Below are 27,276 nucleotides of genomic sequence, written 5' to 3'. Positions count from 1 at the left end.
CTCCAAGTAAATAATTTGCCCACTCCAGCTCCTACGACCAAATACAAACAGTGGGGAAGAGGGTTAGCTCAACCCACCACAACTTCCAAGCTAGCAAGGAGTATATATTCATGCTAGCATTTATGGCGCCTGAAACACATTTATGATACACACATACTACATACACACTTGTAACATCTAACAAAAACAGGCTTAATAATGACAATAATTGAACTAAAATCACAATCAGAAACATCCAGGTGGCTAAATATGAATTATATGTGTGTTTTAAGGTGTTGGAAAGAAATGACACGCACCTCTGCCACAGCGGAATTGTAGAAAAGGGGAGAGGCAAAAGGGGTACACTGTATTTATAGGGTTGCACCAAAGAAGAAGAAGAAAAGAATGAGGAGGGGCTCTAACTGATAATGAACATAACTACAGGCTTGGAGGTCCTAAAAGTCAGGTATAAAAGGAACAGTTTGGGGGTTTAGGACACATTTTTGGGTAATTATAACAATGTGATTTATGACCCTGTTACACAGAGCCAGCAGAATGAGCTGCTGCCACCACCACAATCAATGGTGACGCCAGTTTAGAAATAGCCCCAGTTGATTCCACTCTGGCCAGATGCTGAACACACATCGTCTAAAAGAACGGGCAGTGCGTGCCACTGACCAAAGGAGGAGTGGGCTGTTCACACATGCCTGTGTTTGAGGATGGCAAGTCCAGAGCTGGAGGTTTAGATCTAAGAGAGTGATCCAAAGTCAGGAGAGGATTACACCCAACTTTCAGAGATCTTCCTATAAGCAGAACTGGAAGCAGAGCCACCTTTGGCTATGATATCTTTACTGGACCCAGTAAGTCCAGTCAAGGTCAAAAACGTGGTCAATCCCCCATTTAGTGCCATAGATCTGAAACATAGTAAACAACATGCTAGTAAAAAGTTACATGTCTACAACTCCACATACTTTGCTACTGGTGCCAAACAGTACTGCAGTCCGTAGCTGTCCAGCCACCCTTTGAACGTCTTTGAGTTTAACGTAGCCAAAACTGGATTCAGTAATCAGAAGCTGTAGAGTATGGCTGCCACGTGTGAACATCAGTGACGTTTAAACTGTAGGAATGATTAACCCAACATCAGAAAAATACTTTTACATTAATGTGACAAATTAACGCTGCTGGGACTTTTCTGGTCCTACACTGTTCATGTCCAAGTCAACACGTTGTAAGATTTACACGTGGAAGGTCATCTAAGCTGGTTATGTGCGCTTGCCTTTCCTTTAACAACGACCAGTTTCTTGTTCTCACCTCAAACACATCAGTTACCCATCCAGGTGAAACATGTAGCTGTGCTCGGTTTGACAGCTTTCATCCTGGCAGCAGCGTCAGCTGAGGTATACAAGACACATAGATGTCACTGAGCTGGAGCTCTGGGAGAGACGTCGCCACCTTCAGGCATTCAAACAAAGCTGTTGGAGCACAAGACCCAAAGATTTATAGTTGATGTCTTCATTGTTCCTCCATGGAGAGATGTTCCAAGTAGCCTTGGCTCGAGACAGGCGTCCTGCAGGACTACCTACGACTGTCCACTGTTTGCAGTCGTGGTAGAGTAATGTTGCCCACCAGGAAAACCATGGATTGGAGAAGAATGTGACATGGTAACAATGAGAGCTCAGGAGATGGCAAATACACTAGAAGCTGAGGGTTTGTCAAGCCCAGCTCAGATTTTCAGGAGAAAGGTGATCTGAACCAAAAGCAGGAGATCATCACTGCTGGACCGAAGGCTTCTGCTGTTTGCAGTGTATACTGCTGTGGATGCTGCATCGTGTGACATGCACTAGATGTTTTATTCAGACTGAACTCTTTCTTTGTAGTGTTTCCCTGGAGAAGATCGGAGGGGCTGGCTAAAATGATGAAAACTCGAAGCAGATCAGAACACCGCTTTGAAAACTTGTACTTGTCCTGTGTGTTTGAGGGGGATTCAGTGACCTTGTAGGGCCGTAACAGAAAAATGACAGCAGTGTAGTGGATGAAATAAAGAGTGAAGATGTTATATTTGTGACTGTAGCAGGACCAAGGCTCAAAAGGTTGCAGGCGTTGTTAATTGAGCAGAAGATGGACGGCATCAAGCCCTCTCCTCGACAGCTACAGGATCACAGTCTGCAGGTTCAGTTAATCTAAGGATTGCACGGTTTGCGAGGCCTATGCAATGTTTTAGCATCGATGCGTGAAGTTAAGAGCAGACAGGGAGGTTATTTTTGCACTGGGCTGGAATGACTCAGTTTACCTGTCAAAGGCTATCACAGCTGGGAGAAAACCCTCAGCATTAGTAAAGAAGGACCTCGGTGGCCTCTGGGTAGAAACACTGCTGTGTGGATACACTGCTATATTTGTATTGTGGTATTAGGTCAGATACAAATATCATAAAGCATCATTAAGTAAAAACGTTACAACGTTACAACTTGGATTTTATTTCAGTGACAATGGCCATTGCTTAAGCTCCAATACAACAGGAAGTTACTCATATATAGTAATTTCCCAGACCATATTAAAAATTCATTAACAGGAAATACAAATGATGGGAAAATGCCACAGCATGGACATTAGAACAGTTGGGAAAATGAGGCTTCATTGAACTGGAATTACAAAGACCAGGAATGTGAGATCCACCAGCCACAACTGAGGGTTTTTACACATCATATCCTCAAAGTAGAACTACAGTGATCAAAAGAATCGACTTTAATGTTATTGTTTCTTTATTTATGTCAAATTTAACCCCCTAAAAAAGCTTTAATCTTTAACTAGTCTTTGGACTTAGCCACAGTACGGTCAGGTTGACAGTAGGGATGCACCGATACCGATACTGGTATCAGGTATCGGGGCCGATACTGTAAAATGTGTGTGTACTCATACTCGTAACAGTTAACCAATACTAACTTATTTCATTAATCATAGGGTGGCATGTAATTTCTGTTGTAGTTTTGTAAAAATTGGTATCGTTGCATCCCTAGTTGACAGTTTATGGGTAAAATGTGACCACCAGGCACTGTGACACACTTCCATATTATATTACCTTGGCGTCCAGTAGGAATACAGGAGAATCATGTGAGGAATCTAAGAGTTGTTTCTTAATTCAATGCAATTCAGTTTTATTTACACAGCACCAAATCACAACAACAGTCATCTCAAGGTGCTTTATATTGTAAGGTGACCCTACAATAATACATACAGAGAAAAACCCAACAATCATATGACCTATGAACAAGCACTTTGGTGACAGTGGGAAGGAAAAACTCCCTTTTAACAGGAAGAAACCTCCAGCAGAACCAGGCTCAGGGAGGGGCGGGGCCATCTGCTGTGATTGGTTGGGGTGAGAGTAGGAAGACAGGATAAAGAAATGCTGTGGAACCGCTGAGTGTTGTCCCGTCGAGGTGGCTCTTTTTGTGCATTTATGGCACCAAACCACAAATGCAAAGGAAGAAAGGATCGAGCACCCAGCTGCCTGACAATATTCAGGCAACCCCGTCCAAAGCCCCACAAAGGACCCAGCCCCCACACCCCGCTGGCCCCGCCCAGATCAAGGAGCTGTCACAGCAGACAAAAATGTGAAGTCCGCACATAGTCGCCATGGCACCCACCAACCCACCACACCATCCCCCATGGAGCTACCAGGAGAGGCATACTGGCCCACTGAGGATCACAGAGGAGCAGACCCAGGGGGGTGACAGCACAGCCCCCACCCACCAGTCGTGCAGCCTATATTGTATTTTATTTTGTCAGCCCCACCTAAAGGGGACAGAGGGATTAGTGAGTTGCATTAGTGGGGCAGTGAGTGAAGCAGGGGAGCCAATGTCACTGCAATAGGACTCCTCAACACCAGTCTGCCCCCACCACCCATAACGAGTCCTGCTGTGCTCTATAGCAATGATGCATTTTATGTGTATGTGCCAGGTTAGTGCTGTGGATTCAAAGGAGCACAGTTCCACAGGAGATCAGGATAAACCCCAGTAACCAACCCTGCCCCCACCATCACATATTCTCAATCCCAGCAAACCTGTTTGCATGCTCTCCCCATGTCTGTGTTCTCTCTGGGTTCTCTGACTCCCACAGTCCAAAGACATGCAGTTAATGGGGTTAGGTTGATTGGTGTATGTGCCCATGATTGTACACGGTTGTTTCTCGGTGTTAGTGACAGTCTGACAGAAGCCTCATGTGGGCTGTGTAGCCCCTTTACAACTGCAGTGAGAGCTCAGACCTGTTTCTGGTGGGTGGTGGACTCCTCCTTCCCCTGATTCCCCTTCTGCCACAGAAGACTGTGGCCTCAGAAACTCATATCTGCTTTTTGCAAATGAAGCGAACCTGTTGGCTTCATCAGCAGGGGCAGATCTAGAAGGGTGGCATGGGGTGGCAAGTGCCACTCTAAAATGATCCCTTGCCACCCCAAGTGCCACCCCAGTTTTGCATATGACAGTGTTGTTTATCAAAATAAGATAGTATTAACAGTTTGAACGTAGTTACAGTCAGCAGTGAATATAAATGCTAAAACTGAATATATTGGATAGTGTTCCCCCCCTGCACCAGTTACAAATGGTTCAGCCCACAGCAGGACCGGCTTTCTTCTTGTTTTCAGTAGCAAGCGTTGCTCATGATTGTGCCAGAGCACATTTTGAACAACACCATGGGAATTTCGGATTTTACACAGGTGGGTGGATGTTCTTTGTGTGATTTCAGATCAGTAATAGTTATATTAATAGTAATAGTAATGCAGTATGTCAGTGAAAAAACAACTAAAGTCAGTTGAGATGAAAAGATACCAAACAAGGCAACGGAGAAAAAAATAAAATGAAACAATCTGAGGGTGAAATACAAACGTAAACTCAAAAGGAGTCAAAAATGTCCGGTTGTATTTCAGACCTCAGAGGGTGAATCCAACAAATCATGAAAAATTAGGTTTAAATTTTTGTTCATGACAGTGCAGATTTCTGACATTTTGTGTAATTTAAGCTGTAACAATGTGATTGTTTTCTAACAAAAAACAGTGAAACTTAAGTTAGACTTGTGTTTGTAAATGAAGCGCCCCATGTTGTGTAGCTTTCTGGAGTTTATACTTATTGGGCTACATATTTATTTATTATACAGACTATACAGTACATAACAAACTCACATGTTTTATGTAACTAAAGTGTGTAATCATGTGGGCTACACACAATAATTAAGTTATAGACTATATTTATATGAAAAACGTGTATACTTACTGCATTTGAATCATTTAACCATATGTAACCACCTGCATATGTGTTTGGGGGAAAAAAGGCTTTGATTTTGCCACTCTAAGAAAATTTCTCTAGATCCGCCCCTGGGCATTAAGACGTCCAAGTCCCTCTTCAAGCGACTTAAAGAAGTCCAGATGCTTTTCTTTCCAAGCTCCTTCAACAACATCATTCATAGAACAACTTCCAGCTTCTTTTGCTCGGCTACAGTTTGGATGGATTTGCATTTAAAGATGCAACAAGACTAAAATGGTTAGAGTCAGGAGGTCAAAGGTCAGAGCTCCTGTGGGTCTGAGGGCGGCCTCACGTTGGAGAAGGATGAAGGAGTCTGACCTGAGCCAGTGTTTGACATGGACACATCAGCACTGCTGTCAGTAAGCCTAACGACAGCCGTTAGCATCATTTCAGTGTTTCAGTCATAAAAACACTTCCTGTCACTGTGGTGGTTACAGTGACATCATGCAGTTTGTGCTTTGACCTCCAGAGGGCGACAAATCAGCACAGACAGAGAGCTCCATTCAAACTTTGCTGCCATCAGTAATAATTCTTCAAATATAATCATCAGTGTTTGAGCAGTTATGATATCAGGGACAATCTAGACATGTGTGACAATACTGAACATGTCACATGACACACCTTAAACATCATGTGATCCACTCTCAGTCTGCACTTTCATTCATGACTTCAACAGGTTGAAATGAGCTTTGAAGAAACATTCAGTGAAATAAATCTTTCATGGATTCATGTGAGCAGCAGATGAACTTTGTACCAACAACATCTTCAATAACAGAGTCTGAATGAAGCTCAGGTGTTGATGCTGCTCACTGATTGGACGCTTGGTTTCAGCTCTGCTCTCAGTCTTTCCTGCACAGGTGAAGGTAGAAAGTGTGACTGGATCTATAGACTGGAAACAGAGAAACATGCTGAACATTTGAAGCTTTGCAGCAGAAATGTTCATGTTACAAATACAGCAGAGCTGATCTGGGATCAGTGTGTTCACACCTGCAGCTACAACAAGGTTTCATGTCTCCACACGTCAGCATGTGAACTTTACTCTGACTCAGTCTGAGCAGTCAGACGCAGATTTTTAAAGTTAACACATCAGCACACACAGAGCTGAGCCCCTCCCACCTGTGCTGAGTTTCAGGTGGAGCCCCGCCTCCTTCCAGGAAGCAGCTCACCTGTGTGTCCGTGTTTAGTGTCCAGGTGTGGAGTGGAGCTTGTTGTTGGTGTGTGAAGAAACTGTAAGTTTGCTTTGTTTCCTCCTTTAACAGTTTGTCTTTAGGAACTTTACTGTTTGTTCAGCTCATGTTTGATTTCTTCACACAACAAACTGTGTGTGTTTGTATTTCCGGTCTCTCCATTAAAGTCAGTGTGTAATGTTTTCCTGGCTAACATCAGCTGTGTGCAGCTTAGTTCAGCACAAATCTGCCGCTCCATAGTTCACGGTAACGGACTCACAGCTGGACCAACGAGGCCGAGTGTGTCCGCCACTCTGAGCTACGTTCGTGTTTGTGTACTTGTAGTTTGTACTTTGTGAGTTCACTCAGAGCCCACAGAGGACGCAGCGTACGTGATGACGTCACAGCCCTTTACCTCCTTTACTGTCACTGACCTCGGCTATTAGCTCCTTTTCTCAAACCTCAGCTGTTGCATTCTCCAAAACTGTTACTCCACCACGTCCACGTTGGTCAACGATGCATGAAGAGACTCATGCTGTTCAGAGAGGGAGAGTGTAATCTCTGGTTATTTTATTGCTATGGTGTTTTATTTTAAATGTTACTTTTTGTAGAGCAGTGAGTTTCCCCATGTCCCGTGAATGCACCGTAGTGCTGCTCATGCTCATCTGTCTGCATGGAGCAGGGTGAGTTTCTCTGTATATAGAGCCTGTGTTTATTTAGCTCCATGAAACGAGGTTTTGAGCACTGATTTTGTTTTGTAGATGCACAAAGCTGTTGTCAAAGTTTCTGTCCAGTAACGTGTTGAACCACAGAGTTTATTCTGTGAAGAAGATCCTGGTGAATCTGGTTTATTTGCAAAGTGAATTGTGGTTCACAGTCCGGTGTCTGAGTTATCAAACCAGTCAGGATACGATGTTTTGTTGGAAATGTGCTTGTAGGAGCTGCTAATGATTTCTTAGCTGTGTTAGCCTGTGAATGGATGCTAGCGTATCCACATGTGCTCCCTGGGTTCAATTCCACCTTGTTCAACATGTTTTTTTCCCTACAAATTAATACACTATCACAGACCAGTAATTCATATTGATCATTTATTACAATTCTGCAGTTTTATGATTTTAGCAGCTTTTCTAATATGGACCTCAGATTCTTGTTAACACTCCATGGCAGAAATACATACAAGTACACAGCCTGATGAAGCAGACAGAAGCAGTACCTCCGATTGGTGGACTGAAATTGAGCAGAACCAGGTTGTTCTGCCTCTTTTCACCACAGAGTTCAGTGTTTTCACCTCTTATCAGCACAAATCTCAGCCTCTTCTGCTGTTTTTAATCAGAATTTTTAGCTTTTTCACCTTTTTTCAGTTATGTGAGAACCAGTGACTCAGTGAGATGAGTAGCTGAAAAATATCAGCCTCGACTGCTGTTTTAGCAGAGTTTTCAGCTTTTTCCCTTTTTTCAGCACAATTTTCTGTTTTTCAGCTCTTTTCAGTAAACATTTCAGCTCCTTGACCCCTTTTCAGCTACAAGTTCAACTTTTTCACTTGTTCTCAGCACAAAGTTCTTTTTCTTCTTTTCTTTCTGCATAAAATAAAAAGATTAAAAACAATAAAACAATTAAAAGAAAGGCTTTTTAATTTGATTCATTTCTATATGATGGATTATGCAGAAAAAATCAAAGTCTCGGGCTGAAACGTCTACTTTCTACTTTATTACGTATTCAAGTCATGTTTTTTAAAGAGTAAAGTAACCAATTACTTTTGAAAATAAGTAATCAGTAAAGACATGGGATTACTTCCTTGGAGAAGTAATCAGTAATTAGTAACTGAGTACTTATTTTCAGTAACTTGACCAACACAGCTTGTAATGAAGTAAATGTTGTGTATGATGTGAATAAAGAGAGCCTGGTGAGGTGAGTCAGTCTTTATACAGCTCTGTTAACAACATGTTGTTGCTGCTCCACAAAGATCAGGAATGCTGCCAACTGAAACTCTGCTGCAGGCAGTGACTCGTTGTTCTAGTTTAAACTTCCCTGGAAGATTGTTCAACTGGAAAACAGCCAACATCATTATAAACACCTCTCACTGTAAACTCAAACCATAAAAACCTTAAGGATCCACGGCCTTATGCTTTTTTAAACTGATGATCTTAAACATTTGAGCTCATCAGGACTGAAAATGAAGACAACCAGTTGGCTCAATTCTACTGACACGTCACTCACACGTTTTATTTTAGTAGGAAAAGTCAGACTTTGAGCTGTGACATTCAATCTTTGCTTTTTCTCGGTGAGAATAGTGTTTTACATGATTATAATATAAAACTAAAATCTTTGTAGATGTTGACAAACATTAAAAAAACGAACAGCTGTAGAGAGTCTGTGAGCTGCATTCACAAACAGGTTGGATCACTCTGAATGACAGCGATTAGAGGAGGTTCTTCCATCAGTACCAAGCTCTGCTGATTTTCATTAATAAAACTTCAACCTGCTCAGTGAAAAACAGAGTGAAATCAGACAAGACTGAGTCCACTTTTAACTTTGTTTCGTCACATTTAACAGGAACTCATCTGAAGATCAGCCTCCTCCCTGTAAGGGGAAAATTCTTATCAAGTCTCCACCTGTCCTGCTTCAGGTGAAGCCCCGCCTCCTTCCAGGAATCACCTGTGTGTCCGTGTTTAGTGTGCAGCTGTGGAGCTTGTTGTTGGTGTGTGAAGAAACTGTAAGTTTGCTTTGTTTCCTCCTTTAACAGTTTGTCTTTAGGAACTTTATGAGCAGATCAGGAAGTGAGACGTTTGTATTTACATAAAATAAAAGAAATGAGATGATTTGATGATTGGCTGAATCCACTCTGGTTATCAGTCAGTAACTCTGCACTCAAACATTTGTCTTTGATAAACAGTTTAAAATGATCTGAATGAAACTTTGGCTCCAACATCACTGGTGGAACAATGATCGTCCCTTTAACTGGAAACAGATGAAACCAGTTTGTTCTTCAGAAGCCGACATTCAGGTTTTACTGAGTGACGTCAAAACAACATGAAGCTGCTCCAGCTCAGTTCAGGGTCGCTGCAAACAGAGATAATCAGAAGTAAATACAGACTCTCACACACACCATCAATATTTAAGGATGTTTTCACTGCGGTTTAAATCCTACATATACTTGATGTTAATGCAGGAGTAAAGCCTCTCAGAATCAAGCACATTTAAACCTCTGTGACTCAGGACTGTGTGAAGCGCACAATCAAACACTTTTTAATCTGTTTCAAGTGAAACACAATGAAGTGTTGAAAGGAAAAACATGTTACTATGTGAATCCTGCTTGATGGATCAGAGCAGAGGCTTCACTCTGTGCTCTGTTCATTACTCTGTCAGTCTGAGTTATTCATGAAGGAGCTGATGATAAGCTGGTTCATGTTGGCACACACACACACTGTGACACTGTCACACATGAGGAAGTGTGCATCGATGCATTCCTATGGGTGGAGACAGAAACTCAAACTGATACGAGTGGTTTAGCTGCAGGGCAGGTGTGACAGGACGATGCTGCACAGCCTCATTGTTCAGGTGTGAGTCAGACTCTGAGTCTTTGTACAGTCCTGTTTAACAACATGTTGTTCCTGTTGATGCGTCACAGAGATCAGCTGTGCTAAACTCTGCTGCATGCAGCTACTAGTTTCTCTAGTTTGGTGATGGAAACGTCGATGAGACTGTTTCCATCACCAAACATCACGAGGAACACCTCTGACTCTGTGCATAAAACCACAAACATCCCTTCATGTCTGTTCATCTGATTCTGTAATGTGAGAAACTTTGATGTCTGAATTTTGTTCCATCATTAAAGTCCAGACTGGTAATTCTTAGAGGTTGGACTCAGCAGACTCTCCACAACACAACATCATCACAGTCCTTCACTTATGATTTCATATGATTGCAGTTTTGAGTGTTACAGTGATGTTTTCATGTTGTTGCAGGTCTCTGAGTGTCAGTGAAACCTGTCAGTTAGAACGAAGATCTTTCACTTCATTTCCCTCAGTGCGTTTCAAGACCTAGTGTCATGGTTGCTAGGCAACCTGACACTTTCTGATTTACATGCGCTCACTTCCTGTGTTATGACATGTTAATTATCCTGAGCGCGCACTGGGCAGGGAGACTCCGCCTCCATTAAAACCAACTAGATGTGGAAGTCGTGACGTTTTAGTTTAGTGCAGACGTGAGAGATGAGTGTCGTTACTGTTCAGTTTGTGTTACAGCGTTTATTGTTCTCACGTGTTATCAGACAGGATTATTTCAACGATCTCATGTTTATTTTATCCTCCTGTAACTTTATGAAGAGCTAAACTGTCAGCACTAGTTAGTCCTTATAAGAACTGTTTGTGAGCTAAGAATCAACAATGACAAAGACGTGAGTGTCATGCAGCGAGTCCTCAGAATTAGGCTGATTTTTAAGTTTGTGTCAATCAAAGCTAGAAGCTGGTGTAGCGTTGAGCTTTATTGTTAATTAATTAAAAATATACAGTTTGGATGGATTTGCATTTAAAGATGCAACAAGACTAAAATGGTTAGGGTCAGGAGGTCAAAGGTCAGAGCTCCTGTGGGTCTGAGGGCGGCCTCACGTTGGAGAAGGATGAAGGAGTCTGACCTGAGCCAGTGTTTGACATGAACACATCAGCACTGCTGTCAGTGAGCCTAACGACAGCCGTTAGCATCATTTCAGTGTTTCAGTCATAAAAACACTTCCTGTCTCTGTGGTGGTTAAAGTGACATCATGCAGTTTGTGCTTTGACCTCCAGAGGGCGACAAATCAGCACAGACAGAGAGCTCCATTCAAACTTTGCTGCCATCAGTAATAATTCTTCAAATATAATCATCAGTGTTTGAGCAGTTATGATATCAGGGACAATCTAGACATGTGTGACAATACTGAACATGTCACATGACACACCTTAAACATCATGTGATCCACTCTCAGTCTGCACTTTCATTCATGACTTCAACAGGTTGAAATGAGCTTTGAAGAAACATTCAGTAAAATAAATCTTTCATGGATTCATGTGAGCAGCAGATGAACTTTGTACCAACAACATCTTCAATAACAGAGTCTGAATGAAGCTCAGGTGTTGATGCTGCTCCCTGATTGGACGCTTGGTTTCAGCTCTGCTCTCAGTCTTTCCTGCACAGGTGAAGGTAGAAAGTGTGACTGGATCTATAGACTGGAAACAGAGAAACATGCTGAACATTTGAAGCTTTGCAGCAGAAATGTTCATGTTACAAATACAGCAGAGCTGATCTGGGATCAGTGTGTTCACACCTGCAGCTACAACAAGGTTTCATGTCTCCACACGTCAGCATGTGAACTTTACTCTGACTCAGTCTGAGCAGTCAGACGCAGATTTTTAAACAAGCATATCAAAACACATGCAGAGTTGAGCCCCTCTCACCTGTCCTGCTTCAGGTGGAGTCCTGACTTCTCAATTTGTCTTTCCTTATTTCAGGAGAAACTTTAACACCGGTGTTTTTGATACTTGGAAAATAAACTTACCAATAAAGGTCAGCAAACAGTTTAATCTGATGTGAGAAATCAAATGAATCGACCCTGAAACTACCTTAAGTATGCTGTAATAATCCGAGGCTCATGGGGTAAACTGCAAAGGGACTATTTCTTAAACAGCACTTTCCTGAAGCATTCAAAGCACTTTATAAACCTTTCTTCATTCACTTTTTCTACTGGTGCTCCATCGAACATTCACACAGATTCATGCTCTGACTGATGCGTGACAGAAACTTGAGGTTATCTTGCGACAGGATATTTAACATGCAGACTGGAGCATTCTCATATTAAACCACAAATGTTTCATCTAATAGATGAGCTTCCTACTTAACCACAGCCACACCACCCCATTGAACACTTCTTCTTCTTCACTCACTTTTTACTATCTATGTGTTGACATACCTCTCACCATTTAACCATTAGTTATTCTAAGTTTCTGTCTCCCTCCCCTCACAATCAATAGGTCAGTGCCCCTCCCTGAGCCTGGCTCTGCTGGAAGTTTCTTCCTGTTAAAGGGAGTTTTTTTGTGACTCTTGTAATTTGGTGCCATATAAATCAGATTGAATTGAACTAAATAGACTTTAGTTTGACTTTGATGCTTTATGGACACCTGCTGTTGTTTCCTACTTTGCTGTTCCACAGAGAGAGCTGACTTAAAGTGTGGATCACTTCCTGACACGATGTCGGACCTACTGGCAGCTTTTCTTCAGTCCACATCACACGAGACATCAGAATGCAGACAAGCTTTGGCATCAAGCTCTTATCTTCAATCTGTTTTCAGTTCAGCACAAAGACAGTAATCTGTTGGTTCATCAGCTCTGAGTGAAACCTGAAAACTAACAAACTCTTTAGAATTTAAAGCAGATTCCATTGATCAGTTCATCTGGACTGAAACATTACTGTTATTGTGAGAACATCAGAATAACCTGTAGGAGACACTGATCAGTAATCAATCATCACTAACAGAACAATAGAACAGATAAAATCACTGAACCAAAGAAGTCAACATTCAGGTTTGAATGAAGTCATGTGGAAAGAAACAAAAAGAATTGAAAAGCTCCGTTTAGTGTTCCTGTAAGCAAAGTCAGTGAGATGGAAATATAGATTTTTACATACATCAGGGACAAAACAAAGAGAACAGGAAGTAATCAGAGTAAAGGTAAGACCGTCATTGTACATGAGAGAAGTGCAAATTGCCTTATTAAATAATATTTACAAAACAGCTGCATGAAGGTTTAATACAAAGTGTGTTTGTGATATTGTGGCTGACAGGTGTGTTCACCTGCCACAGAACAACAGTTATTTTACAGCTTTATGGAGAGAAAAGAATGAATGAAGCTTCTTTATGGTTGGATCAGTCTGAGGGAGAAGGAGCTCTGCTGCCTCAGGATTGTGGAGTAGAGCAGGTGTGACAGATTGTCTATCATTGAGAGCAGTTTGTTCAGTGACCTCTGACCCTCACTGAATTCAACCCCTCCAAATTTTGACCAATGATACTTCCTGCCTGGTGGATTAGTCCAGGGGTGGGCGATCTCAGTCCACGAGGGCCGGTGTCCTGCAGGTTTCAGACGTGTCCTTGAACCAACAGCTGATTTAAAGGCTAAATTATCTCCTCAACATGTCCTGAAGTTCTCCAGAGGCCTGGTAACGAACTAATCATGTGATTCAGGTGTGTTGACCCAAGGTGAGATCTAAAACCTGCAGGACACCGGCCCTCGTGGACTGGGATTGCCCACCCCTGGGTTAGTCTGTTGATCCTTCAGCCTGAGTGTCTTAATATGGAGGCTGTGACCCGAGTCCATATTTAAGAAATACATTTGGAGTTTTCAGTGTTTCCATGTCGTTGTGCTGTGATGATCACTTTGATTGTTGCTGCCATAATCTGAGAGTTTGTGTTCACTTTACACTTTGTATTTTTAATCCGTAGATTTAGTTTCCCCCAAACAGCTGGTGATGTTTAGCTTCATCAGGCTGGTGTGTTTAAGGAGTGGCAGCTGTTCTTCACCTGACTGCTGTCCTGTTTGATATTCCTTCACTTACAGTTATTTTTGTCTTTTCATTGTTCTTCTGCTTCCACTCTCACAATAGGACGAATGTTTACTTCAGAATCACTGTGACTGTCAGAATCCCTCACTCTGGATAAACACACTAGCTTTTCACCAACCAGCAACATACTTTCCTAGATTTTACACCACCTGCTTGCGCCTCTCTCCTTTACCTAGGAATACAAAGACCTTTCAATAATATAAGATAAAAGTTACCCAGTTGCCCCTGCTGGTGGTTTTTGTCCTTCAAGTTTGGGTCCTTGACCAGAGGCCTGGCTTGACCTACGCTCACACTGCAGGTCTTAATGCTCAATTCAGATTTTTTGATCAAATCTGATTTTTTTTGTCTGTTTGTTCACACTACAAATAAAATGTGACAACAAACGTGCTCCAGTGTGAACGGTTCACGGTCCTCAAAGCGGCCGCATGCGCAAAAGAAAACGTCACACACAATGCAGTCTGTTTACAGAAATAAAAATGGCAACTACAGAGCTAGTAGGTGTTGTTGCAGGAGTCTATTGATTTCTGCACATCGTAACAGACAGTATTTTGACAAATGAATTAGAGAAAGAAGGACACTGAGAAAAAATAGAGGCTGTGCTTTAACAATGGCCTTGTTTGGAGCAGTGGCTGCTACCTCGGTGCAGAGGTATGTGTTCTCCGGCACTGATAATTGGCTTGTGTCAGTGACCTAAAAGACGGATTTAATGCAACACGACCATTCAAACAGCAGTCGCTTTCTAAAACATCAGATATGTATCGGATTCAGTGCCACATACAAAAGTGACCTGAGTCGGATTTGAAAATATCAGATTTGTGATGTTCAAACTGTCACACCATGATCAGATATGGGTAAAAAAAAGTCAGATTTTTTTAGCGTGTGTGTGAATGTAGCCTAAAAGACAGGACAGAGGAACTAATCATGACACCAAAGGAACTTAAGACTAATAAAGGCTGGGGTCTACCACACCATGAAAGATCCCAGGTGTAGGTTGTGCTAAGATGTCCCTGAGATAATCCACCACACTGCAAAATGCTATGTGTACATGCACGTACACACACACACATACACACACACATATACACAAAAAGCAAGGAGAACATAGTGTGCGAAGAAGTGGGAGGCAAGGACATGAGATAGGGAGGAAGGAGAAAGAGAGGGAACAGCAGGCACCTAGTTTTGAGAGACAAAAGTCATGTCCAAATTCATGGGCTGCATCCTCCTGAGGACCCGGCCTTCGCGGTCTACGTGGGCCGGGTCCTCAGAAGGTCAGGTAGGCCGGAAGTAAACGGCTGGGGAAATGGGACGGTCCAGCCTTCAGATTAGCGTCACCGCTGTCTCAGTGGAGTTTAATAAACTCGGCCGTCTGCTCCTTGCTATCTAAAATATAACAGGACACTGGTGTAAACTCTCGACCGTCTCATACTTCTGTTTAATCAGTTTTCTGTTTGACGTTTAGTCAGCTGTGTAAAAACCAAGGAGGAACCCACCCGGGGGATTAATAAAGTTTTATTTTATCTAATCTAATCTAATAACTTTAATCTCAGCCAAACCGATTTACTCACGAACAAACAAAACACTGAAAAAAGCCCAACAATAACATTTTTAGGTTGTCTCAGGTACTTATGTACTACATTTAACCTGAGTAGCAAAACTCCGCGGTGATCTGAAAATGATGTGCCGGGAGTTGTGCCGTTCTCGGCGGCTTCAGTGACCCTCGACCTCCTGGCTAGCTATCAAGCTGGTGGGTAACAGACGTCTCAGAAAATGTCGAAGCACTTTTTGCAAATATGCGATATCTTGATAAACCGAGCAGATATTTGATGTTTACACTGATACTTTCTCGCCTGAAAATATGTTAAAAGTTTATTTTGTGACCCAGAAGGATTAGTATGGATATTTTAAAACTTAGTAGCGGCCGCCATTGTTGGAAACTGGAGTTTGGCTGGGCCGCGCTATGAATTCTGGGATATGGTGGGCCACGAAGGATAAACCCGACCCATCCTTCAAATTTGGGGAAAAGGAGGACGCGTTTGTCGGCTGCATTCGGAGGAATTTGGACAGCCTTCAGCACATCGCTGTGACGTAATCGGTCTACAAATGGGGCCTCAGGAGGAAGCAGCCCATGAATTTGGACACGACCAAAGGTTGTTGATGTCTGTGTGCTGCGGGAACTGCCCCAGTGGATTTTGATGTTGGATGCTGAGCTAGGAAAATCCCCAAGTACATGTAATACTTATTAATTGATTGTTTATTCTGAGAAAAAAACAGGAATGGGATATTACATTTTTATGATGCATTATATGCTGATTTATAAGAAATGTTGTTTGTGTAGAATCATGGCCTTATTTCTGTGATTAGGAAGAACAGAACATACCGAACAGGAAACCAAGGTCATAACTTAGGCTCACTGAGAGAGAGAAAGAATGTGAAGGTTTAGGTTTTATAACTTTGAAGAGGGGCGAAGCTATAAGAATGTGAGAAATGGTCAGACACTTCGAGATTTTGCCAGACACCCTCCTGTGCACATCTCCCATCCAGGCGTTTGTAATGCTCAAAGTGTTGTATGGAATAAAGAGATTGTTGATTGAGCATTAACAGACCGTTCTCACTCCCAAGGCGTAACATCCCGACGTTTTGTCCCATCCCGAGGCGTTCCTGAGGAACGCAAAAGGTGACCTTCCACGTTTTTATGTTACACGCCGGGTTACGGATGAATTCCAGTTGAATGACGGTCCCGTGGTAAGAGACGTTCCAGCCCTGTATTCCAGCCCTTAACCTAACCTTATCCCTAACCATAACCTTATTCTTTACCTTAACCAGCACTTTAATGACGTTAAATAGTGTTTTCCCAAGGGATTCGAAGAAAAAGAGCAAACATATGTAGATTGAGTCCAAACGGTTCTCATCTTTCCTTATTTTACGAGGTCGTCATTTAGGAACGTGTTGGGTGGCTGAAAACTTAATATGTTGACGATTTGTCACCTAGCATAAAATGTTACGCTTTGGGAGTTAGAACGTGTTGGCATTAAACGCCGAGTGTTGTTCTTCCTTCAGCCCAAAGATAAAAGAATTGGGGTAAAATTAAACAATACATACACACACATGATTAAACTAATCACTCTATGCACCAGCAGCCACCTTACTTCATCAGTGTCAAAAGGTCACGACCACTATGTCTTAAACTGCTGTAAACTTATTCTTTAGTCCCATTCATCACCCATGGTCCTTCTCAGCCAGGTATGGAGCTGACTCAAGACATTAAAAGACCTCTCACAGCTACAGCTGAACAACAGTTTTCAGTGTGGGGAAGATCTGATTATCCAGAAGATTGTACAATGTTAACATATCTGGGATGGCACCAGCCTCACTCTTGAGCTTCAAAAAGTTTTTGGCGACCGTGACTTCCTCTGACTGAAGTTCAATATGGTAATGCAGTGCCAGGGCTGACAACCCAGTTTGTTTAGCAGATTCATTATAGCAGCTTTAATATAGGGAGAACACAACTTCCAGATTGTACGAGTAAAATCAGTTTTTGTTTTCGTTGCCAGTTTAACAGTTTCTGTTTTGCCTGTTAGTACTCCCTGTCTGTTTCCTTACCTGCTTCTTCCTGAACTTTCTCCTCATGTTCTCCTCTTTCCTCTCTCCCTCTTTGGACTGACAATCATACACAAATAGATTGTATTCAATTAGATTAAAAAAAAACTACTATTAAGATCACTAATAAAAAAGTCCTCTCAGTTTACTTTCAAACAAAAGGCAAATAACCAAACCACTTGCACATCTAATAAAGGATATAAATATTGAAACACTGATCCAACATTATCCTTTATTGACGGATGATTTGATTTTACACTTTTACCTGAATGTGGCTCCTTTTTTGGAAAAAAACGTCCTTATATCCAATATGAACCTGGCTGTCTGTCTGTACACACACACACACACACACACACACACACACACACACACACACACACACACACACCTATAAGGTTAATGGACATCTAGTCAGTTAGCTAGTTAGTAGCTTGGGTTCAATATGCACATATGATAAAATAAGCAGTTTCTCTCATTACATTTCAAACAGGACAGTGGTAACAACAGCAGGCTGCAGACAATTTTAAGTTTTATATTTTAAATGGGCTGTATAAATTTCAATGGGAGCAACAGGACGGTCAAATATCGCTGATTTTACTACCGAGCAGGACAGATTGTAGGGTAGCAAACATCGTCGGGAAACACGTTTTCAACACTGCAGGTTACCTGGTGTAATGTTTTTCAGCTAAAGAGAAACATGGTCTGACTCCTACCTAAATATATAAAGAGTAACTGAAGGTTCAATGCAGCTAATATGTCCTGTTTTAAGGCAGGCGCTTCCATCTCCGCTCCGCTGAGCCACCATCGCTCTGGCAGCAAGAGCGCTAGAGCCAGAGCAGGGGAGAGGCGAGCTGGAACAAACCATTTTGGGAGGGGGGGCTATCTATACTTTTGTTGTTAAAATGTTCCATCTCAATTAAGTACTGTATGCTTTTTATCTTTTTATATTTGCTGAAGCACCCCCCAAAAATTAATCAAAGCACCCCCAAAAATGGGCAAAAATCGCCCCTGGATGTGATACAGAAACCATCAGTTGGTAGAAATATGTGCTTCATTACAAGTGAAGTGAAGTCACCGGTTTCCTTGGAGGCTGTAGATACAACGATTCACCTCTAAAAGGATTCAGTTTTTTAAACACCAAGATCTCAGGACACTTTATGTTGCTACTTTATTTGATCTATTTATTTATTTATAGCACTTAACCAAACTGATGCATCAGAGGGAAGTTGAGTGGACTCAGCTGAGATGGACAGCGTGCCTGACACGTATCACTCACACATTTTATTTTAGTAGGAAAAGTCAGACATTGAGCTGTGACATTCAATCTTTGCTTTTTCTCGGTAAGAATATTTTACATTATTATAATATAAAACTAAAATCTTTGTAGATGTTACAGATGTTATTCAGTCATTCCTTGACAAACATTAAAAAAACAAACAGCTGTAAGCAAACAAACATCAGCTAACACGTAGATACTAAACCTTTTTATCTCACTGCAGTGAAAATGAGCTTTGATGAAATTAAACTCAGGAGGAGGTTCTTCCATCAGTACCAAGCTCTGCTGATTTTCATTAATAAAACTTCAACCTGCTCAGTGAAAAACAGAGTGAAATCAGACAAGACTGAGTCCACTTTTAACTTTGTTTCGTCACATTTAACAGGAACTCATCTGAAGATCAGCCTCCTCCCTGTAAGGGGAAAATTCTTATCAAGTCTCCACCTGTCCTGCTTCAGGTGGAGCCCCGCCTCCTTCCAGGAATCACCTGTGTGTCCGTGTTTAGTGTGCAGCTGTGGAGCTGGTTGTTGGTGTGTGAAGAAACTGTAAGTTTGCTTTGTTTCCTCCTTTAACAGTTTGTCTTTAGAAACTTTACTGTTTGTTCAGCTCATGTTTGATTTCTTCACACAACAAACTGTGTGTGTTTGTATTTCCGGTCTCTCCATTAAAGTCAGTGTGTAATGTTTTCCTGGCTAACATCAGCTGTGTGCAGCTTAGTTCAGCACAAATCTGCCGCTCCATAGTTCACGGTAACGGACTCACAGCTGGACCAACGAGGCCGAGTGTGTCCGCCACTCTGAGCTACGTTCGTGTTTGTGTACTTGTAGTTTGTACTTTGTGAGTTCACTCAGAGCCCACAGAGGACGCAGCGTACGTGATGACGTCACAGGCCTTTACCTCCTTTACCGTCACTGACCTCGGCTATTAGCTCCTTTTCTCAAACCTCAGCTGTTGCATTCTCCAAAACTGTTACTCCACCACGTCCACGTTGGTCAACGATGCATGAAGAGACTCCTGCTGTTCAGAGAGGGAGAGTGTAATCTCTGGTTATTTTATTGCTATGGTGTTTTATTTGAAATGTTACTTTTTGTAGAGCAGTGAGTTTCCCCATGTCCCGTGAATGCACCGTAGTGCTGCTCATGCTCATCTGTCTGCATGGAGCAGGGTGAGTTTCTCTGTATATAGAGCCTGTGTTTATTTAGCTCCATGAAACGAGGTTTTGAGCACTGATTTTGTTTTGTAGATGCACAAAGCTGTTGTCAAAGTTTCTGTCCAGTAACGTGTTGAACCACAGAGTTTATTCTGTGAAGAAGATCCTGGTGAATCTGGTTTATTTGCAAAGTGAATTGTGGTTCACAGTCCGGTGTCTGAGTTATCAAACCAGTCAGGATACGATGTTTTGTTGGAAATGTGCTTGTAGGAGCTGCTAATGATTTCTTAGCTGTGTTAGCCTGTGAATGGATGCTAGCGTAGCCACATGTGCTCCCTGGGTTCAATTCCACCTTGTTCAACATGTTTTTTTCCCTACAAATTAATACACTATCACAGACCAGTAATTCATATTGATCATTTATTACAATTCTGCAGTTTTATGATTTTAGCAGCTTTTCTAATATGGACCTCAGATTCTTGTTAACACTCCATGGCAGAAATACATACAAGTACACAGCCTGATGAAGCAGACAGAAGCAGTACCTCCGATTGGTGGACTGAAATTGAGCAGAACCAGGTTGTTCTTCCTCTTTTCACCACAGAGTTCAGTGTTTTCACCTCTTATCAGCACAAATCTCAGCCTCTTCTGCTGTTTTTAATCAGAATTTTTAGCTTTTTCACCTTTTTTCAGTTATGTGAGAACCGGTGACTCAGTGAGATGAGTAGCTGAAAAATATCAGCCTCGACTGCTGTTTTAGCAGAATTTTCAGCTTTTTCACCTTTTTTCAGCACAATTTTCTGTTTTTCAGCTCTTTTCAGTAAACATTTCAGCTCCTTGACCCCTTTTCAGCTACAAGTTCAACTTTTTCACTTGTTCTCAGCACAAAGTTCTTTTTCTTCTTTTCTTTCTGCATAAAATAAAAAGATTAAAAACAATAAAACAATTAAAAGAAAGGCTTTTTAATTTGATTCATTTCTATATGATGGATTATGCAGAAAAAATCAAAGTCTCGGGCTGAAACGTCTACTTTCTACTTTATTACGTATTCAAGTCATGTTTTTTAAAGAGTAAAGTAACCAATTACTTTTGAAAATAAGTAATCAGTAAAGACATGGGATTACTTCCTTTGAGAAGTAATCAGTAATTAGTAACTGAGTACTTATTTCAAGTAACTTGACCAACACAGCTTGTAATGAAGTAAATGTTGTGTATGATGTGAATGAAAGAGAGCCTGGTGAGGTGAGTCAGTCTTTATACAGCTCTGTTAACAACATGTTGTTGCTGCTCCACAAAGATCAGGAATGCTGCCAACTGAAACTCTGCTGCAGGCAGGGACTCGTTTTTCTAGTTTAAACTTCCCTGGAAGATTGTTCAACTGGAAAACAGCCAACATCATTATAAACACCTCTCACTGTAAACTCAAACCATAAAAACCTGAAGGATCCACGGCCTTATGCTTTTTTAAACTGATGATCTTAAACATTTGAGCTCATCAGGACTGAAAATGAAGACAACCAGTTGGCTCAATTCTACTGACACGTCACTCACACATTTTATTTTAGTAGGAAAAGTCAGACTTTGAGCTGTGACATTCAGTCTTTGCTTTTTCTCGGTGAGAATAGTTTTTACATGATTATAATATAAAACTAAAATCTTTGTAGATGTTGACAAACATTAAAAAAAGGAACAGCTGTAAACAAACAAACATCAGCTAACACGTAGATACTAAACCTTTTTATCTCTCTGCAGTGAAAATGAGCTGCAACATTCATTTGATGAAATTAAACTCAATGGACTTTTTCATTTTCTATACTTTAGGTGAGCAACACACGAGTTATTGTGACATTAAAATACAAACAAGTCATTTGGGGATTTTGTTTCCACCTCTCATGATCTTATCTTAGATTTGACTGGTCTTTATAAACAGCTCCACTCTGCCTGATCTGAACTGTAAGTGTTGATCAAATCATTTTGTATGTTCCTATTTAATGTCTGCATGAACACAAGTTTATGTGTGTGCATGTTTATTCCTGAGGTGAGCCTGTATATGACAGCACTGTTTAATATTAGATCTGCACATCTGCTTTAATACAGATGCTTAAAAAGGTTAAAGTCCTGACTTTGAGTCTCCACTGTGAGTAGCTCAGCAGCTCTGAGAACTCTCTAAAGTTTTCTTCATCCTGATCACCATCTTCACTCTGTTGGAGCGTCCATGAGTGTTTCTGAGTGTTCTCAGTAAAGTTTGTTTGAAGGAAAAACACCATCAGTCTGTTAAGTCGTGTGGAAATGTAGAGAGTCTGTGAGCTGCATTCACAAACAGGTTGGATCACTCTGAATGACAGCGATTAGAGGAGGTTCTTCCATCAGTACCAAGCTCTGCTGATTTTCATTAATAAAACTTCAACCTGCTCAGTGAAAAACAGAGTGAAATCAGACAAGACTGAGTCCACTTTTAACTTTGTTTCGTCACATTTAACAGGAACTCATCTGAAGATCAGCCTCCTCCCTGTAAGGGGAAAATTCTTATCAAGTCTCCACCTGTCCTGCTTCAGGTGAAGCCCCGCCTCCTTCCAGGAATCACCTGCGTGTCCGTGTTTAGTGTGCAGCTGTGGAGCTTGTTGTTGGTGTGTGAAGAAGCTGTAAGTTTGCTTTGTTTCCTCCTTTAACAGTTTGTCTTTAGGAACTTTATGAGCAGATCAGGAAGTGAGACGTTTGTATTTACATAAAATAAAACAAATGAGATGATTTGATGATTGGCTGAATCCACTCTGGTTATCAGTCAGTAACTCTGCACTCAAACATTTGTCTTTGATAAACAGTTTAAAATGATCTGAATGAAACTTTGGCTCCAACATCACTGGTGGAACAATGATCGTCCCTTTAACTGGAAACAGATGAAACCAGTTTGTTCTTCAGAAGCCGACATTCAGGTTTTACTGAGTGACGTCAAAACAACATGAAGCTGCTCCAGCTCAGTTCAGGGTCGCTGCAAACAGAGATAATCAGAAGTAAATACAGACTCTCACACACACCATCAATATTTAAGGATGTTTTCACTGCGGTTTAAATCCTACATATACTTGATGTTAATGCAGGAGTAAAGCCTCTCAGAATCAAACACATTTAAACCTCTGTGACTCAGGACTGTGTGAAGCGCACAATCAAACACTTTTTAATCTGTTTCAAGTGAAACACAATGAAGTGTTGAAAGGAAAAACATGTTACTATGTGAATCCTGCTTGATGATCAGAGCAGAGGCTTCACTCTGTGCTCTGTTCATTACTCTGTCAGTCTGAGTTATTCATGAAGGAGCTGATGATAAGCTGGTTAATGTTGGCACACACACACACTGTGACACTGTCAGACATGAGGAAGTGTGCATCGATGCATTCCTATGGGTGGAGACAGAAACTCAAACTGATACGAGTGGTTCAGCTGCAGGGCAGGTGTGACAGGACGATGCTGCACAGCCTCATTGTTCAGGTGTGAGTCAGACTCTGAGTCTTTGTACAGTCCTGTTTAACAACATGTTGTTCCTGTTGATGCGTCACAGAGATCAGCTGTGCTAAACTCTGCTGCATGCAGCTACTAGTTTCTCTAGTTTGGTGATGGAAACGTCGATGAGACTGTTTCCATCACCAAACATCACGAGGAACACCTCTGACTCTGTGCATAAAACCACAAACATCCCTTCATGTCTGTTCATCTGATTCTGTAATGTGAGAAACTTTGATGTCTGAATTTTGTTCCATCATTAAAGTCCAGACTGGTAATTCTTAGAGGTTGGACTCAGCAGACACTCCACAACACAACATCATCACAGTCCTTCACTTATGATTTCATATGATTGCAGTTTTGAGTGTTACAGTGATGTTTTCATGTTGTTGCAGGTCTCTGAGTGTCAGTGAAACCTGTCAGTTAAAACGAAGATCTTTCACTTCATTTCCCTCAGTGCGTTTCAAGACCTAGTGTCATGGTTGCTAGGCAACCTGGCACTTTCTGATTTACATGCGCTCACTTCCAGTGTTGTGACAAGTTAATTATCCTGAGCACGCACTGGGCAGGGAGACTCCGCCTCCATTAAAACCAACTAGATGTGGAAGTAGTGACGTTTTAGTTTAGTGCAGACGTGAGAGATGAGTGTCGTTACTGTTCAGTTTGTGTTACAGCGTTTATTGTTCTCACGTGTTATCAGACAGGATTATTTCAACGATCTCATGTTTATTTTATCCTCCTGTAACTTTATGAAGAGCTAAACTGTCAGCACTAGTTAGAGCGCAGCAGATTGATGAGACAGTGAAGAAGAGGTGAGCATGTGACAAAGCAGAGCCAGTTTAAAGGAGCCATTATGGTTCAATAGAAGCTCTGAAGTCACACTGTGAACGTGTCAGCACACATGACAGCTTCATCAACATGGAGCTCTGAGTGTTTATTAAAGGATCATTGGACGCTCTAACACAGCTGACTGCAGCCTTTAGCTGTGAGCACACAGTGTCTCACATTTACATTCATAAGAACTTTAAACAGCTGCTGTTATCAAGTGAAGACAGCAAAGCTTTCAGGGCTGAGCGCCAGTGTTTCAAGATAATGGCCCCAGAGACCACAGTCACATATGTGGGGAAGTATTTTAAGTTTAAAACTTCGCTCAAAGTCGCAGACAGGGAACAAAGTATTTTAGGTTTGTATTGTCAGATTATTTAATCATTATACTGAACAAATATCTGAAAAAGTAAAAACCTCTATTCCCCAAATATCATGAGGTTATCACTGCATTGACATGTCATCGATGTGTTCTTTCACACAGATCAGTTTTAGTGTGTGTGGCCCGTACACTAAACCATGACACAAATTCATATGATGTGACACCCAGACTGTGTTCACTGTTTCTTTTGGTAAAATCATCTCCTCGTGTTTTTATAGAAAGATGATGGAAGAACCTAAAGAACAGCCAGTCAAAGCAGCTCCATCAGCAGGTAGGAGATCAGTGCTTTGTATGATGAGACGTATGGATGTATAGACTTCAGGCAGATTCTTTTTGTAACTGTGATAAGTACATAAAATTCACGAGTTGTAACCTGTCCTAATCTTTGCCCTAATCTTTCTTTGGGACTTTTTTATAACATGAGAACTTCCAGTCTAAGGAGTTTGGCAGAGAAACAACTGGACTTTTTTGGACTTCGAACCCACATATGAGGTTAAAACGATGCCACCTTAAAATGAAACTGAAGAAATATTGAAACTGAAACAAATGTATTGAAAGTGAAAAAAAATGATAGTGAAAAAACATAAATATAGAAATTTAAAGAAAAAACTCACTGCCATGTTTTCACACTTACATCGTTTTTTTTTTCCACGTACAGTTATTTTTTCAGCTTCAATTAGCTGGCACTGTTTAGGCATCTGAGGGCGCGCTTGAGGGGCGGAGCCACATATATGAGCCACATATGTTTGCGCACATTATATTGCTGACCAGTGACTGTAGAAATCATGGACGACCTAATATCTGCAGCAGCCACAGTCATGAAGAAACTTGCGTATCTCTGAACGGCACATAGAGCGGGGACGCTGAGAGGAGGTCCAGCGTTTACCGACTGTTTCAAACTGACAGACTCAGGTGTTCTTCAGTATCTCCCTGAAAGAAGGACCTGAGAACCGCCACAATATTTTTGGTAAGTGAAAGGTGTTTGTAAGCTAATCTGTAGCTAACATCCTTAGCTAGCTAGCTAAGATGAGCACTCGGCTGTCGGGAAAACTTGTTTTGTAAAGTGTGTTTAGCTAACCCGTGCAGGTGAACGAAATTAACAGAAACGCTCCGGGCTGCTCAGTCAGTAACTAACCACAGTTACTGTACTTTTATTATGAGTATTACACTGTAAGAGCAACAGGCTGCACTCTGCTCCTGTGCAGAGCTGATTATTAAATATGTGCAAACAGCAGCATGTTTTCACTCTTTTGCCACATCTGTAAGGATATTTACACATATTTAAAAAAAGGCTTGCACTTTAGTAACCCCTCATTAATCATTAATTACAGATTAAATAGCAAAGCCTAATATTTATGTACTCAAACCAAATACTTCTGCTTGGCAGCTTAAGTTAAAATGTGTGTTTAGTTTTTCCACGGATTACATTTTAAGCTCTGACTCTGTGTATTGTTTTTACTAAGTTTGTTTCAAATATTCAGGTTAAATAAAAAAGTCTGAATCATTCTTATTGAGGTATTGTTCACAAAGTTACATGTGCAGTACAGCTTACATCCTTTGAGAGGGAAAAAAGCATTAATTAAAAGCATTAATATTTGTTATGATACCTCTGTATGTTGGTGACCACGGTGCAGCAGCAGACTGAACCACGACTGAAACCTGCTCCATCTGCTCATGTATGGAGATTTCCATTCACAAAGCACCAACAACTCAAAGGTTAACATTATATTGGAAAATCTGTTGGTATATACGGCTTTAAAAAATAAACAGCTCGTATGTCAGCAGAGCTGAAGAAATAAAGAAATGTAAGAGAAGAACTTCAGATCCTGGGTGTGTGAGGACAGAGAAGGATCAGCTCTATTTCAAATTTGAGATAAACTTTATATTTCAGTTTGATGATTCTGTTGTCTTTGTGATTACAGGAGCTGCCCTCAGATTCAGACCTCAGCACCACCCAGTGACAGCAGACAGATCATCCAACATGTTCACATGTTAACTGCAGAATGAACTGATGAAAACAGTACAAAGGTTAAAGTACCACATGTGCTGTAGTGAAAGCTGCAGCTGTTTTATTGATAAAAACAAAGACAAAAGCATCAATCACCCATGTATCATATGAATGTTGGGTTTTTCTCTGTATCTATTATTGTACGATCTACTGTACAATATAAAGCACCTTCAGGCGACTGTTGTTGTGATTTGGCGCTATATAAATAAAATTAAATTGAAATGTAACTGTGTCACAATATATCAGCATTAACAGGACCTCAGCTTGGTGTTTCACAAAGCTGCTGATCTCAGACCTGCACAGCTTCTGTTTTAAACACTTGATGTACTCAGCTGCATGAAGAGCACGTTTGAGTTTCTCTGACACAATTAAATAAAAACTGATGAAGGTCAAAGGTCGTCACTTGTATGTCGAACTACAGACTTGTGATCTGGAATTCTTTCACAGTTTTTTGCAGATAGTGTGTTATTTACCATGAAGTGATTCAGAGTCATTTATACCAGAGTAACCAGAGAGGAT

General features: G+C 41.2%; 1 protein-coding gene across 12 annotated transcripts in view; it reads left to right on the top strand.

The window, feature by feature from the left end:
- Positions 1–5,191: 5,191 nt before the first annotated feature.
- Positions 5,192–27,276, top strand: part of LOC146490498 (protein NLRC3-like) — a 50,608-nt gene continuing 28,523 nt past the window's right edge. Inside the window, exons 1-6 of one of the 12 annotated variants that reach the window (XR_014872717.1) lie at positions 5,192–9,146; positions 19,280–19,439; positions 22,527–22,686; positions 22,867–24,354; positions 24,968–26,465; positions 26,672–27,151. Coding sequence is in view for 7 of the 12 variants with exons in the window: in XM_085153139.1 (XP_085009265.1) it covers positions 24,972–25,020 (49 nt within the window). In the remaining 5 variants the exon portion in view is untranslated. Of the gene's footprint in view, positions 9,147–19,279; positions 19,440–22,526; positions 22,687–22,866; positions 24,355–24,967; positions 26,500–26,671; positions 27,152–27,276 lie in introns of those variants that run through there. The other 11 variants (XR_014872718.1, XR_014872719.1, XM_085153139.1 and 8 more) reach the window with 11 other exon arrangements.

The sequence above is a fragment of the Neolamprologus multifasciatus genome, unplaced genomic scaffold (genome assembly GCF_963576455.1).
Source record: "Neolamprologus multifasciatus unplaced genomic scaffold, fNeoMul1.2 chr03_unloc_1, whole genome shotgun sequence".
In the NCBI taxonomy this organism is placed as follows: domain Eukaryota; kingdom Metazoa; phylum Chordata; class Actinopteri; order Cichliformes; family Cichlidae; genus Neolamprologus; species Neolamprologus multifasciatus.
The sequence above is the reverse complement of the archived record's forward strand: the minus strand, read 5'-3'. Positions and strand labels throughout refer to the sequence as shown.